The sequence below is a fragment of the Dendroctonus ponderosae genome, unplaced genomic scaffold (assembly GCF_020466585.1).
Source record: "Dendroctonus ponderosae isolate FM_Combo_2020 unplaced genomic scaffold, Dpon_F_20191213v2 Dpon_F_20191213_1, whole genome shotgun sequence".
Lineage (NCBI taxonomy): Eukaryota > Metazoa > Arthropoda > Insecta > Coleoptera > Curculionidae > Dendroctonus > Dendroctonus ponderosae.
The window spans coordinates 3,011,925-3,027,354 of NW_026017110.1; the positions used below are offsets into that span (position 1 = coordinate 3,011,925).

Here is a 15,430-nt window from a genome sequence, read left to right on the forward strand (position 1 = left end):
AAAAATGGGGATAGTGGTGACCCCATAGCCATTCCAAAATTTTGTTGATAATAATAATAATAAAGTGTTGCATCAATGGTGCATTTTTTCGTCAGCAACTTGAGAAAAAGTGTTGTTTCGATGAGCAAACATATCGACTATATCTCAATACATGCATACCACTCTCGCAAATGTAGAAAAGAATTCAGACAAATTGAAGGTTTCAAGAAGGCAAAGACCTGAACGAACGTTGATTTTTACCAATCATGAGGTAAGTTTTTCCAGTGTTTTGCTCTCCCAAAAGGAAGGATTTTTTCTCTCAAAAACTGATGAATGTTTTAACACTTTGTAAATTATAGTTTTCATACAACATGTTTTAATTGTGAATTGGTGTTTGTACTTTGTGTAAATTTTAAATCTGATGATGGCGCTGTTGTCTCGCCGAAACGTAATGGAATAAATGATGTTCAAAAATGTTTACTTCACACTTTGACTGAGACATAATAAGGTAGTATCAGTAGAGGTAGAGGAGACTCAAATGTATGTTTTTGTAATTTGTAAACAAATTAATAATTCGAGGTTGTGAGTTTCGAAATAGGTTCCGTCATTCAACGATTCCTATTGAATTTACCGTTTATCCTTGTCTATTTTATATTCACTCTGTATATTTCCATGGTTACCGGAGTTTTAAATAATTACGAAGCAACAGGTATTTACGCAATGTCAATTAGGCAGATTACCTTGAAAAACATTGTTGCCGTTTTTCTAATATAGTTTTTTACCATTTTTTCTGCAGTCCTAAAACACCTCCAGAGGAATGACGCCAATTTTAATCTCCCTGTATGTCCCGAAATTAAAACAATGTTTTCATTTATTTCAAAAAAAAACTAAATCATCTAGTCAACATAACTTTAAATCAGACAGATTTGGGCATAAAATTTAATTTTTGTTTTTACTGGTTTGGACAATAGGGCAACAACGAAATTTGAGGCCAACTCGGTCATCCAGCAGAGAATTATTCCAGGAATGTCCGACTAAACACGAGTCTAAATCAATCAAGCCGGTCTTGTTCCCTTAATCCAAAATCACCTTTAAATAGTCGCTGATTTCACGAAAATTAGTTTGGTTAGCTTCCAATTTTCCTAAACGTATAATTCCATTGATTTACCGAGTTGGCCAACTTCGGCATTTGCATTTGTATAGATAGCGGCGGGTTAACAATGCCGCAAGTTAAATGAATTGTCATCGTGTTATATATTATTAATTACGGGTGGTTATCGGATCGTGCGAAAAGGGAGAACGCCAGAGAAACGACTATGGAGGTCGGTTTTACTTGGTAGCTGGCTGTTAACAATGAGGGAAATTATAATCTGGCGCAAAATCAAGAGCTCGGATTCATTCGCTTGCCGTATAAATAGTAAACACCGACTCGATTTTGCAATTGAACTTTCCTACTTAGCAATAAATTTACCAGCTTTGAGTGTTATTGAGATTCTTTCCGAGGACGTTTCCGTGCTAATCCATGGAAATATTCCACTTTTTACTGCTCGACTGAACATCCGGAAGTACATTTCCAACTAGCAAAGTCAACGTCTTCCCGAAATGTCGCCCGTCAGCATGATAGACGGTATATCCCGGATATGATAAATGAACCTGGAAATCACCCCTTGAGTCTCGTTAATTGTTTCTCGGTGTCGGTCGTTGTGATATCCAGCTTGACTGGAAAACTAATGGATTTTTAATATGGAAAGGCGATGTCGCATGTTGTGTCCTCGGGGGAAAGTTTTGCATTTTTTTTCAGCTTCGCAGGAAATGTGCGGAAATGTTCCCAGTGAGTTGATGCAAAAATTACAATAAGTGAGTGAAAGCTATTTGAAATGTGTGAAGTGAGCAACCCGGGGGTTAACTTGAAGATTTTGAGATCACGAAAAATCTGCACAAAAACTTTCAAAATCAGGGATTACGAGAGACTGTTATGTTGTATTTTTTTTATGTTTTAAATGGTTTATTTTTGCCAAATAACCTTCACTGCTTTCAATGCTCTTCATTCTTACAAAGCATCATAAGACACCGGGTATTGACCTTTATTTAAGAGCATCGTGCCATAAAGTATTCCAATGTTCCGGCGCTTCTTATGTGAAATAGATTGTCGAAATACAAGTAATGGTTTCTGGTACATTATTTTCGAGCTAAATCTAACACTGAAACTAAAAGCTTTTGATCATGCTGTTTGTGCAAGTTTTTTTTTTGAACATTTTTTACACAACAACAGTTTCCGAGTCCCTTAAGACCAGAGATTATTCGCATATAACATAGCGCCGTCTTCCAGAAACTGGACAAATTGAAATAGGAACTTGACAATGCAGCATTCTAATCTCCAAGGATTAGCACCTGCTCGTGTGGTGTGTTCGGCTGATTAAACATAACGGTGCATTGCGGTGTGCAGATGTGAATTGTCGTAGTTGGTCTCATGAGTGTGCTAACCGATATACTGCATCGAGCCAACAATGGAATATAAACTTTAGTTGAGCGGGAATATTTTTGAGAAAAACAATGCAAATCCAAGATTCGCGCAATTGTTGCAACAGATCAAAGGCAAAGAGCAGCCTGCTGCTGTCGAGATACAAGAAATCCGTTTCCCTGTCTACCTCTTAGTTGGAACAAATGTTCCTTTTCCCATGCACATGGCCGTTTACTGTTAGATTGCCTTTGAAACAAAGGAAGAGCCATTTATGCGGTGCACTTGCAGACAAAGCATAAACCATTTAGGAGTCATCGGGACAACTTCGTAATTGTTACGTGCGGGTCATGTACGTTCAATATTTTTGCTTTCTTCATCTGTAAATTATTATACTAGGCTCTAGTTTGGTAATTTTATGTTGTAAAGTTTAGGTAGAAAAGGAAATTGATATCGTTTTCGATATCATATTTCTGTTTGATTTGGGACACCTGAATTTGGGGCACCCTGTCTGATATCTGGGTCAATGAATTTTCCAAGTTTCTATGTGAATTGATCTCTAACAACTCTCCAATTGAGGCTCGCGATTCAAACGGAGCAACTTTCACTACATTTTCCTCTGGCATGTTCATCAGACATCATTTCGTCTTTCTTGCATTGTCTTCTATCGATCTTTTCAATATTTGTTAATTTTTCTCAATCAAATTTGATGTGTCAAAATTGGCAACTCAACCAGTCGCATTTTTTATGTCTCGATGTGTCAAACTTGACAAATCGCATTTTCAGCTGTTTTAATGTCTGAAGCTTGTCAAAACCCGATATGTGCCGTCACGATGCCTCAAACTTAACAAGTAGCATTTTGTGCCGTTTCGATGATTCAAACTTGTCAACGCGCGTTCCGTGCAGTTTCGATGTGTCAAACTTGACAAACCGCGTTAGCTGGAGTTTTAACTGTCAAAAGGCGTTTTGCGCCGTGACAATGTTTCAAACTTGACCAGCTGCATTTCCTGCAGTTTCGATGTTTTATCCGGCGTTTTCTGCCGACACGATATCCCAAGCTTACCAAATCGCGTTTCGCTGTAGGTTCAATTATTCACTCTTGTCCAGACTGGTTTCGTGCCGTTTCATTATCACAAATTTGACAAGTCGCGTTTTGTGCCGTCTTGATGTGTCAAATTTGACAAGTTGTGTTAGGTGCCATTTTGATGCCTCAAACTTGACAAGTCGCGTTTGTTCCAGCTACGGTCTCTGAAGCTAGTCAAGACTCGCTTTCTGTCATGACAATGTCTCAAACTTGACAAATCGCGTTTTGTGCCGCCTCAATGTGTGGAACTTGACCATCGATATTACTTAAATTTTCTCACATTTAAGATAACTCGACTCTCAAAGTTTGATTGTATTGATTTTGATCGAGACTGTCTCATGGGTGGTTGCTCTTGTCAAGTTTATACTCACCATTTTTCTATGCAGAGTGATTCCAAATTGGCGTCATTCCTTTTAAAGGGTTATAGGAAATTTATAGAACGAAGATATTAACAGTTGAAAATCGAATCTCACCTTTATTATTAAGCCTGATGTTGAAATGGTCCCAGGTTTGATTGGTAGTCTATTGGAATACTTAAGCATTCGAAAGGAAAAATCACGATCAATTAGGAAACATTTTTTTGGTCGAAAGTCAAAGGGGCAATGATGTTTTTGTCATTAACAGATAGCTCCAGGTAGATAACATTTGTCAATTAAAACAATAATTTGTCAAACTGTGACTTACTTTGAAGGTCCCTTTTGATATGGTCGAATTTGTTGATATCCGCTTAGTTCTGAGGAAATGCCACAGTAACATAGCAGAAGTTGTAAGAACTCGCCAACGCCAACAAAGGGCTAGAGACACTGGAAGATAGTAGACGACAATAGATGTCAGAGGAACAGATATGGGAGATAATTGCAGCAGAATCTTTCAGGGGTACTCAGAGCATTGCACAACAACTGACAGTTGTCCAGGCACCAAATAAATACCGAGGAAGGACTAGATTCCTACCACGTATGTAAGATACACCGAACACAAGGACACATTTAACCAATGGTTTACTGAACATTGGTGCAAAGTGAGCAGGAGTTAATTAACCGAACACGAGAAGCTGCTCGAGAAAAGTGATCATCAAGGTGATTACACAAGCACTATCTTGTTTGAAGTTAAAGACAGAAATGTATGGTTATTTGTAAACACATCAATTCGAGGTTAGGATGACAATAATGAACAATTTCCCGTTGGCAATATTGACATTTCAAAAGGTAATGATCCCACATTTAACGACTCCTCTTGAATTTACCGTCATTTAATATTTTATTTTTTAATTTTGAATGTATCTATTTTATTGTCAATCTGTACTTTTTCCATAGTTACCGGGCTTTTTTATAATTATGAAGGAACTGGGATTTAGGTAATGTTAATTAAACAGATTACCTTGAAAAACATTGTTGTCGTCCTTCTGATATAGTTTTTTTGCAAAAAACCAGAAGGTGTTATAATAAGAAGAAAATATAATAGATATAAGAAGGAGGAAATCATCCGAAAAGAACTATCAGGCGCTTGAACTTTTTAAAGTATGCATCGCTGCTATTTTTGAAATTGAGAGGAGATGAGCTGGAACAAAAAAATTATGAATAAATCGGGAAACATTCAGGGCTTATTAGCTAGTAAAATGTGATCGTGACAACGGTTGGGTGACGAATTTGAACAAATTATTTCAGGATACGAACCGTCACCACAACACTAATTAATAGGAAATTATAAGCGTGGTAAGATCACATCGGTCACGCCACGCCACGTTTACATACACCCACATTTGTTACAACGGTCGCAAGAAATCTCGAGTATATTATTTATTACACGGCATTTAGTTGAAGCATCGCGTGCAGGCACGGCGGCACTTTTACCCTAATGAAACGTGCTTGTTTTCATACGACCGACCCTGTTCTGTTGTTTAAATCAAATTGAGCGAGATTTATTTTTTCGATGTCACTTTTCGTTATTTAGGTGCGCTGGCTACTGAATTTATTTCACCTTCAAGCAATGAACTACTCTCAACTCTGCGTGGAGACTCTGTGCTTCATACTGTTTTCTTTGTTGAAATGAGGAGTTCATATCAATGGCAAAATCAAGCAAAAAAGTGAATTATATGCCTTTTTCAGCGATATTGTCAAAAACGAGCATAGAGAAAGCACTCGTGCGAGCAATGAAAAACAGCATCCGCAGTCGCACTCATCGTTCTGTTTATTGTCCGGGCTAAGAGCTCGGTTATCTGAGCGGCGATGGCGTGATTTACTGCCAGATAGAGATGTGGCGTCGGTCGGTGGCGGATAACGGCAGCGGCGCCGATTTATAGCACCGCGACGCCTAAATATGAACGCTTTTTTTTAATTATCGGGCGCCACAATCGAATTCAAAAGGCCCGGGGCGGCTTTTTAATTGCCCGCTTTTGAGCCGACTTATTAACTCTCATCGAGAGGCAGTCCAACGAATCTAAACAGCAAATGAAAGCCAATTAGCCACTACAGGAGAGAGTTGAAACTGTTGACAGAAAAAAATTATTACAATACATGTTATTAAGTTAAAGGAGCAAGAGCCAACAAAAAATATTGCTTGCTCTGGCTCTAGCTGTAATGAAACGCTGCAATTAATGATCGTTTTACAACTAGAGGACCCTGTATATGACCTATTTGCGTTAAATATTTAAGTCCTTAAAAATGAATGACCCCGTATATAACCTTTTTGAGTTTCCATTTTTTCCATGGTAGCCATCGATGTTGTCAGAGAAAGGTAATATCGATGTTAGGGAAGCATCGAAGGCAGAACATCGATGTTGTCAAACATCGATGTTCTGCTGATGTTATGATAGTTTAGAGTTGCGTTCAAATTTCAAATTGATTAACATAAACTTAAATACTTTTAGTTTACTACTACTACTATGACATTTTAAAACAATTCATTGTTAAATAATCGACTAAATTTATTGAACTTAGAAAACTTTGAACGTGAAAATAGTTGCCACATTTTTCGGTCAACTGACTGCAAGAAGAGGCTTTTTTCGGCACTATCAAAGAGTTCGCAGAAAATGTTTCTATCTAGTGTCAACATCACATGTCCGATGTTTTCATTTCAGGATCTAACATCGATGTTTTATGGATGTCCCAAATTTCCAACATCGATGGTAAAAATATCGAACGAAATACATCGATGTTTCCGAAACATCGATGTTTTTCTCCCATCCTTAACCTGTGTTTTAAGTGATTTTTTTAATTTTCTGTTTTTTTTTGCTCCTTTATTTACCAGAAATGTTAAGACATCCAGGAATTGTTACCAAAGTTGGATTTAAAATCGCGCATGACCAAAATGTAATTAAAATCGTTTTAAAAATGTTTCACTAAACTAACGAACGTTTTAATCAATTGTGGGTCATACGTTAGTAAATTATGAAAATAATTCATGGAATTAAAAAAAACCCTTCGGCAAAGGGTTTAGGTTTTTTATTAAACATTAATTGCAATGACAGTAGCTAGGAAAGAAAAACTATGGGCACAACTAGTTAGCTGACACTTAAAAAATTAGACATCGTACTAGGGATGGGAGAAAAAGATCGATGTTTTGCAAACATCGATGTAATTCGTTCGATACTTTTACCATAGATGTTGGAAATTTGGAACATCGATAAAGCATCGATGTTAGATCCTGAAATGAAAACATCGGACATTTGATGTTGACACTAGTTAAAAACATTTTCTGCGAACTCTTTTATAGTGCCGATACAAACGATACCGCAAAGCAAGAAAAGGGCAAAGCGGCCCATTTCCAGCTGCACCCAAAAAAAGCCTCTTTTTGCAGTCAATTGACCGAAAAATGTGGCAACTATAAGTTGAATAAATTTAGTCGATTATTTAATGTCATGGTAGTAGTAAAATAAAATGATTTAAGTTTAAGTTAATCAATTTGAAATCAGAACATCGATGGCTACCATCGATATTATATGATCGATATCCCATCCCTACATCGCACCGTATTTTGCTTAACATTCGCCAATACTCATCTCTATAAAACTTCCATTGACTATCGACTAGGGCTTTTGCACAAATTAAAATTCAATTATAATTTGCAGCCTTCTTCAAAGTGTCATTCGTCTATGTAAACTCTCCCGACAATTTTTGCGTTCAGAACAAAATGATTTAAAATTCAATTTAAAACGGTTTAAGGGAAAATAAATAATATGCCTGTATCCGGCCTTCGAACGTGAAATAAGGGCTTGCGTGTGCAATAAAACCCTCGTTAACTGCTTTAGTCAATAGAAGTCAAGTTTCTTTTAATCGCACTTTGTTGATAGAATTACTTTTGAGTGAATGCTGCTGAAGTGGTCGGTAATGATTTTTTTATGGTCAATAACCTGCCGCAGGAATCAAGCTGTTTGTTGTCTTTTTACTGGGTCGTATCAACTAAATGTGTGGAATTTTGCTCATGAATTCTGTAGGAATCCAATTTGTCATATAAGTGAAAGTGAATACTCGAATGATTAGAAAAAAAGGTTGAAAAATAGAGGAATGATCAGTGTATGTCTGCAAATTGAAGGTGATACAATAACTAAAAATGAAAATGTGTACTGATTTAAAGCTCATCGTTAAGATCTGTAATGGAACAGCATTCTTCAACCTAGGAAAAAAATTATAATCTATAACTTTCACATTCCGTGTTTCCACTATTGAAATTCACGTGGCTAACAGTCGTTTATGAAGGCATTGTGGTTTTTTTATCACTGGCATGTAATGCATGTGGGTATGCTTTACCGGCCCATAAACCCGAATAGGACAATGTAGCTCAGAGATTTCTATTTTCGAAATGATGGTCGTAAACAGTAAAAAATATTTACGTTATGAATAAATTTCACAGTGAATAACTCGCATTGGGAACGGCTAAAGACGTTATCGTGATTCGTGGTGAACGCAAATGAAAAATTTGCAAACCGAAACGGAATGGGTAAATGGGTTGTTAGAACGGGCAAATGCAAAAAAAAATCGTTACTTTGACATTTCCGAAAATTTATCGGGGAAACCGTTSAAATCATCAAAACTGCTTCATTTATTTACTGGAGAAATTTCATGTGAAAGTAATGTTTTCTGTTTCTTCAGTGTGACTGACTGAACTGTTTCGACMAATGCATACTTTTGCCCGGTCTGGAAAACATAAAAAGTGCCATTAAAATGTTAAATGGAAAAATACAGCGCTTGTCCGCAGAATGGAGACCTTCATGCCTAAGAATCACGCACAGTTCTTTCGAAATGGAATGACACTTGCACGTACATTATTAGCCTGGCATGGTTATTATTCCCCATAAGGCGAAATTATGCATAGAAATGTTGACATATTTATTTATTTTCTTTCCATCCATCCAGCTACGGCATAAAGGTGAGGAACATTAATCGCTTCATCTACACGACATGAAGGTGTTTTGCATTTATAGGCAAACCGTTAAGAAATGTTGCAAATGTTTCATATTCCGACCACCTGCGGCCCTAACGCAAAACCCATTTAAACTTCCAATAATCTGACTCTTGCTAACAGGAAATCTGCCCTCGACAGATCCGAAAACTGGTTGATCAAAACCTTAGACGAGCACTAGAGGATCAAGTTAAAATCCGAAAGAAACTATAGTTGGAAAAACTGAGATTAAAAAAGTTTGCCATGTAAACTTGCCGGAGTATCAAAGCACAAACATTATGCAAATGAAGCCTTTTAAGAGGATTTTATTAAATTTTCACTGGATTTTCTGTGACTTTAGTGCAGTCTCACCGCCGGACTAATTTGGATATTTTTATTAAATCCGCGCGAATTATGGTTGAATATTTTCATTTTGCTAAGCTGGAATTTAGAACTGTTTTATTTGATGAAAATACATACTTACAAAATGCAACGGATTAAAATGTGCTTATACCGAGTCCACGTTATTTTTTTGTTTTCTTATTGGTTTCCAATAAGTTTTTTGAACATTTCGGTACATCCACAAGCGTTCGTGATTTCTTCTGAATCAAACATTGAACATGAAATCTTCAGAGAACATTGAAACTTTTCTCGTTTTTTGTAATTTGTAAGCAAAGTAATAATTCGAGGTTATGAGTTTTGAAATAGGTTCCATCATTCAACGATTCCTGATGAATTTATCGTTTATCGTTGTCTATCTTATTGTCACTTTCTGCATAATTCCATGGTTACCAGATTTTTAAATAATTACGAAGCAACAGGTATTTACGTAATGTTAATTAGGCAGATTACCTTGAAAAGCATTGTTGCCGTTTTTCTAATATAGTTTTTTGCAAATTTCTCAGTTTTTAACAACAATTAATGTTTTTTACTATTTTTTCTGTGTTCCTTAAACACCGCCAGACAACACCTGCAGAGGAATGACGCCAATTTTGAATCACATTGTATAAAACGAAGAAAAAAAAATATGTGTTAAACTATTGCAATGTTTAGGAGCTTCAAAATATGAAGATCAAATGGGTCTTAAAGAAGTGTTTTCTAGAACAGTGTTTTCATGGTTTTCAGGTGCTTCCACTCCTGTCAAGCACATTTCACTGCGAGCTTTGCTGCCCAACACAGACCATTTCATGACTTACGAGGGATCGACGACACACCCGGGATGTTGGGAAACCACAGTGTGGATCATCCTTAATAAGCCCATTTATATTACCAAACACGAGGTACGAGTCAGCTATGCACGTAATCTATGATAGCAATTAGCTAAAAAGAGCTTTTTGCCGCGCAATAGATTTAGATGGATTTATTTGACGGCCGGATGTGAATGCGGCCAAATTTTATGCAAACAGAAAACTGTTTTTTTTTCTCTGTTGTTTCTTTGATGCGATTGTTTAATGGGAAAAGGTAATTGTTTTGAAAGCTACATTTTCGTTAAAATGGGTATTTTTTACAAACCCCGTATTCTCTACAAACTGTGTGGAATATCTATTTGTCTCTCCTGCTTTATCAGCTTCTTCTCCAAATCTTTACTTAATACTTGTTTTTTTCCTCCTAAATCTGTAACTGTCTTAAACTTAATTGCAGCTTTCATCTTAATTATCTTTCCTGCCTAAACCATTGGTCTGATTGCTCCAAGGAGTATTTACTATCAATAGTTTTTAACTCAATATAATTCATCATCTTCACTGTAATGACAAGAAGTAGCCTCATAAAGGAGAATGAGCATCTTAAATATTTCCTAACTAAATCCTGCCAATCTGCACAACTCTACACTATATGTGGAAACGTGCAAGAACTCTCAACTTTCGGAAACAATTCGGCCAACTAATGTAAAACCCTTAACCCGGCGGTGTAATTTTAATACATTTTTGCGATTTCAGTTATACCAGTTACGGAAGTTAATGCAAGGCTCGGAGGAGGCTCCGAAAGCTCCGTTGGGAAATAACGCGCGTCCCATTCAGCCCCTGCACCAAAGGACGATTCGAACGAATATAAACTTCAAAAATGTGCCGGTAAGTTCAAACAAACCCTTTTTCCGCCCCAATTTGCATCCATTTTGCGGGGTTTTTATCGTTCAGTTTAACGATTCGCTCTGTTCTTCGCATTGTTTTTGCTACGTAAATCCTAAGTTTTATCAAGTATTGTTACTTACCCGGCTAGTAGAGCCACTTGGTGCTGAAGGATTTTTCTATTGGTTCGTTCTGATGCGAAAAAAATGAAATGAGCAAAAAACTGATTGGCTGAATAATTCTCCATTGCTATTTGTTTTAATGTCTTAAACGTGTTTTTCGATGTGTTTTTTTTGTAATGAAACAGCTACTGGGCCAGATTGTGGTTATCCAGCTATTTTTTAGGGACATTTTTATGCAATGTCTGATATTAGCACATCTCCAAATCGGCACCTGCTTGCATTAAATGTGTTTATTTTTTATTTATTTAATTTTTTTGCTCGAAACACTGTTGGAAAAAATGATAGCACTCTTTGGTGCAGCAGCTGTTTCATAAATCTTTCGCCTGATGCTGATCGTTTTTTTTTTTTATAACTTCAGCCCTATCGTGAATTTAGTGAAATAAACACATTGTACAACAGTTGTGTATGACTGTGGCACGTTTATCAAATAAAAGAGACAGTAATATTTTATAAGGAGCGCCAGGCCAGCAACTGATTTATCTCGAAAATTAGGAAAGACGGCGCGGCAAGTGCTTTCTAAAATAAGCCAGACTGGATTATGTTACGCCGACGTCCTTTAAGATTTTCCGGGCGGACTTTTTCGGTGATAAATTGCTAATCTAATATGCCCTTTTCCAGGCTGTTATAAAGTAACGCTCCCTTCTTCCGTAAAGTCTCGTTTACTCCTGCTTACCTTTGATCTATTGTTCACTTTGAGTTCGGCAGATTATCTGCTTTACTTTTCAACACCTAATCAGAATATGCACGCTCTAACATGCTTAATCGCGCTGCTTTCAAGGGACCAATCCAGCAATTAGTTCACCCTAGACTCCCAGTTAAAATTTAGACAATATTCCTGCAACGCTACCTAATAAAGTTCCAAGTTTAGGCCCTTGTATATCAAGGGGCCGCTTAATAGTCAGCTCGCAACAAAAATACACAGATTACCACCGTAAAATAGGGGTTTATTTTGCAATTATCCCGAGATATAATTGCATCCATTTGAATGTATATGTGTTAATGGCTAAACTGCTGAACGTGACCCGAATTACTCGTCGAAGGATGGCTCGAGATAATTTAAAACTAATTTTGCAAACCTGGCGCTTTCGACTTTAGGGACCTTCTAAAGGTTTATCTATTAAGAGTTTATTTGCGCTACTGACATGTAAATGGGATGGAAATTGCGACTTCATTCTTGCTGCAATGGATTCGTTTTGAAATCGACTCTTGATTGCCTTTAAGCCTGGGAAAACGTTTCTTACATCCAATTTTTCAACTTTGATGGTTATTATTCACTTTAACAGAACCGACTAATTCAGTTGCCGAATTAATGCTCAACGTATTCGACTTCATTAAACTGATTGCTAAGTTCGGACAGTCCAAGGAAGTCGCATTAACGATAAAAGCCAACACGAAACAATGAAAATAAAGGCGCCGATTATTAAGAAAACTCAAGGTTAAACCTCTCGAAAAGCAATTGCCGAATCGCTCCAAGTTCAGTATTTTTCGTTTACAGAACGTTTGAAATAAAACGATTTCCAGCAGGTACTTATACAACTTAAGCAAAACTTCGTTAGACGCAAAGCTTATTAATTTTCAGAAGACTCTCCTCCATTCAACGCTGTTTTCAGCAGCCTCCTTCAACCGAGAATTTAGATTAAAGCGAAAGAATTATGAATTTTAAATCAAACTTCTACACAAGACAATGGGGATTTAAATGATTTCTCAAAAGGAATTTGCCTGGACAATCTTTTCCAAATTGTCGGATTGAGTGACAGACGAGGCGGCGATTTTCTGTTGGTTGAAGATTATTTTTGGGGAATTTAACAAGAAAAATGAGAGGAGTTTTTCAGGGGTTTCAAACAGATTGAGGGCTGAAAATTAATCTATACTAAGCAAAATATAAGAGAACACATCTCTGAAGTATAAGCAACACTTAATAACCCGAAAATGGCGATTTATTCAAAAGTTTTTACCGGAAAAGTGAGTAATTCAGCTTTACGAGAATATAGAGAATTGTCCATCTACTATTAAGTTTACCTTGTTCGTTGGAAGTTTCGATAAAATGATGTAACTAAAGTAATAAAAGTGAAGCAGCACCAACAACATGCAGCCAAACTAACTTCTCTACGTTTTCCATAAATAAACGCAAGCCATCCTGAAAAACTAAGTTTCGTATTCCCAAGAAACGAAATCAATCAATTCGCATCCATTTAAGTTGTCGCTAAACTTGGGGAAACTGTTATTAATTGAAAAAGTTTCCAATGCGACGACTTATTCATTGGAAGTTTTAATACATTCAGTGTTCTTTAAAAATGATCGAAAATAAAACCGCTTTGTCATTCGGAATCCCTTTCTTGTGAAATGGATAAAAATTCGAATAATTAGTGTTATTTATAACTGGGCCCATTGAAAGGCTTCGCGTTTAGGGGCGCGATTTATATTTTGCGTTGCCATTTTTTGGCTAACAGTGATTTATGTGATGAAGATGAAAAAATCGATTTTCTCAGAATAAGTGAAGGAATGTCGGAAGTTAAGAACGTAATGAAACATTTTGGTTTTCGTGCTATTTAAATCATTGATCACTGTCTTAAAATAAATTTTCTTAGTTTTTGTGGACTATCAACGAAAAATGTAGGCTTGAAAGCTTTTAAAAAAATTGACGGTCTGTTCCTATTTCTGCCACAACGATCCAATCTTTTAGATAGCTTTCAATGTACTTGCGACTAATTCTCCAAGAAAATCCAAAACAAATTGATCCTGAAATTATAAAAGCAAACTTTCACAGATTTCCTTCTCAAATACGAGCTGTAATTATCCGACATTACGGCAGCTTTGCAGCTTAATAAAATGAATTTCTCGGCTGGTTTTGCACCTTTTAATTATGGCTGAAAAGCTCTGACTATGCCGGCATTTCGAAGTAGTCTTTAAGACGGAAACAACCTGTTCCGTGCATCCATAAACGATCGGTTCGAACTGGTCGAGGGCAAATTGCGATTTAATTAAAAAGATACAAATCTCCAAAATGGAATTAATTCAAATTTGGCAACCACGGTTGAATGTAAAATTTGCATTGTCTGGTTTTCAATTTCCTGAGTGAAAACGAGCGAACAGGTTTTGTGACATGTTCGTCCTGCAGGCCTGGAAAGCCCTGTTGGGAGCGTATGTACTCTCCATTTCCGGCCGATTCACCGAAATCCAACTTATTACATTATATTGGCAAGTAAACGTGCCTAAATGGAATTGGCTATGATGCATGACTTTTTACCGCTAAAATGCATGAATATGTTTCGTTGAATATAAATGTTTATTCTGTCATATCAGCGTATGCCACAATTGCAAGAAATATGCACAGTTATTGTACCAGGTTGGTTGGAAGAGTTTAGAACATTACTTAAGAGCGCAAGAACGACCCACTTTTACTCACGCATTTGTCCTTTGATAAGTTATCGGGAATAACAGTGTAAAATCCGGTTGATTATCACTGTCTTGGTTATTTTAGCTTCAGATTCTTAGCAACAGAACACGCGGTTGGGCTTTTTTTGCCGTTTGCTAAGAGTACGGTGTCATCAGCGTATATTGCTTATTATTTCGGCGTTCAGTCTCACAAATTTTCTTCAGGGGAGTAAAATCCTGGAGATGGAAATACGTTTTTTTCGAAGAATCACAACAAACCAATATACAGTTGTGTCCGGATATAACGAGCTTGAAAAATGAACTAAAACTGGTTCGTTATATCCGAAGTTCGCTATAAGCGAATAATAATACAAAAACCCGTGGTGTAATTTATTTCGTTATTTTTACATAGAGTAGTAGAAGTAAGTAGGTATGACTAAAAAGAACACAAAAACATAAACAAAATTCAATTTGAAATCTACTTCATAAAGTCTGTAATTTTGGTTTGTACATTTCTGCCGCAAAAATAGATGTTATTTATGCAGTTTTCAAGATCACAAAAGGACTCCCAGATATGATTACGAACTTGGATAACACTTCTTTTGTCATTTCAGAAGAGTCTATACAGTAGAATACGTTTCACGTAAATCGTCATCTTTCTCATTATCGCTTAAAGCTGTAGATGAGGTTACGGAGTCTATAATTTGCTCATCGGTCAACATTTCTCTTGTACGAATGCCATTATCAATGCTCACATATTCGAAGAAATTGAAATCACTCAATTTGGTTTTAACTTGTTCTTCGATAACATTGGCACATCTTCGTCTGTGTCATACTCGTAGTCAGAGTCTTTATACTTTTCTAACCATTCGTTAAGTGAAATTTCATCGTCTGGTTCATAATCATTTTC

At 36.6% G+C, this 15,430-nt stretch overlaps 1 protein-coding gene across 1 annotated transcript in view; it reads left to right on the forward strand.

Moving 5' to 3' along the window:
• Positions 1-15,430, forward strand: part of LOC109535662 (carbonic anhydrase-related protein 10) — an 81,378-nt gene that overhangs the window by 62,398 nt on the left and 3,550 nt on the right. Inside the window, exons 7-8 of the mRNA XM_048660575.1 lie at positions 10,023-10,177; positions 10,835-10,966. Of these exons, the coding sequence (XP_048516532.1) occupies positions 10,023-10,177; positions 10,835-10,966 (287 nt within the window). The remainder of the gene's footprint in view (positions 1-10,022; positions 10,178-10,834; positions 10,967-15,430) is intronic.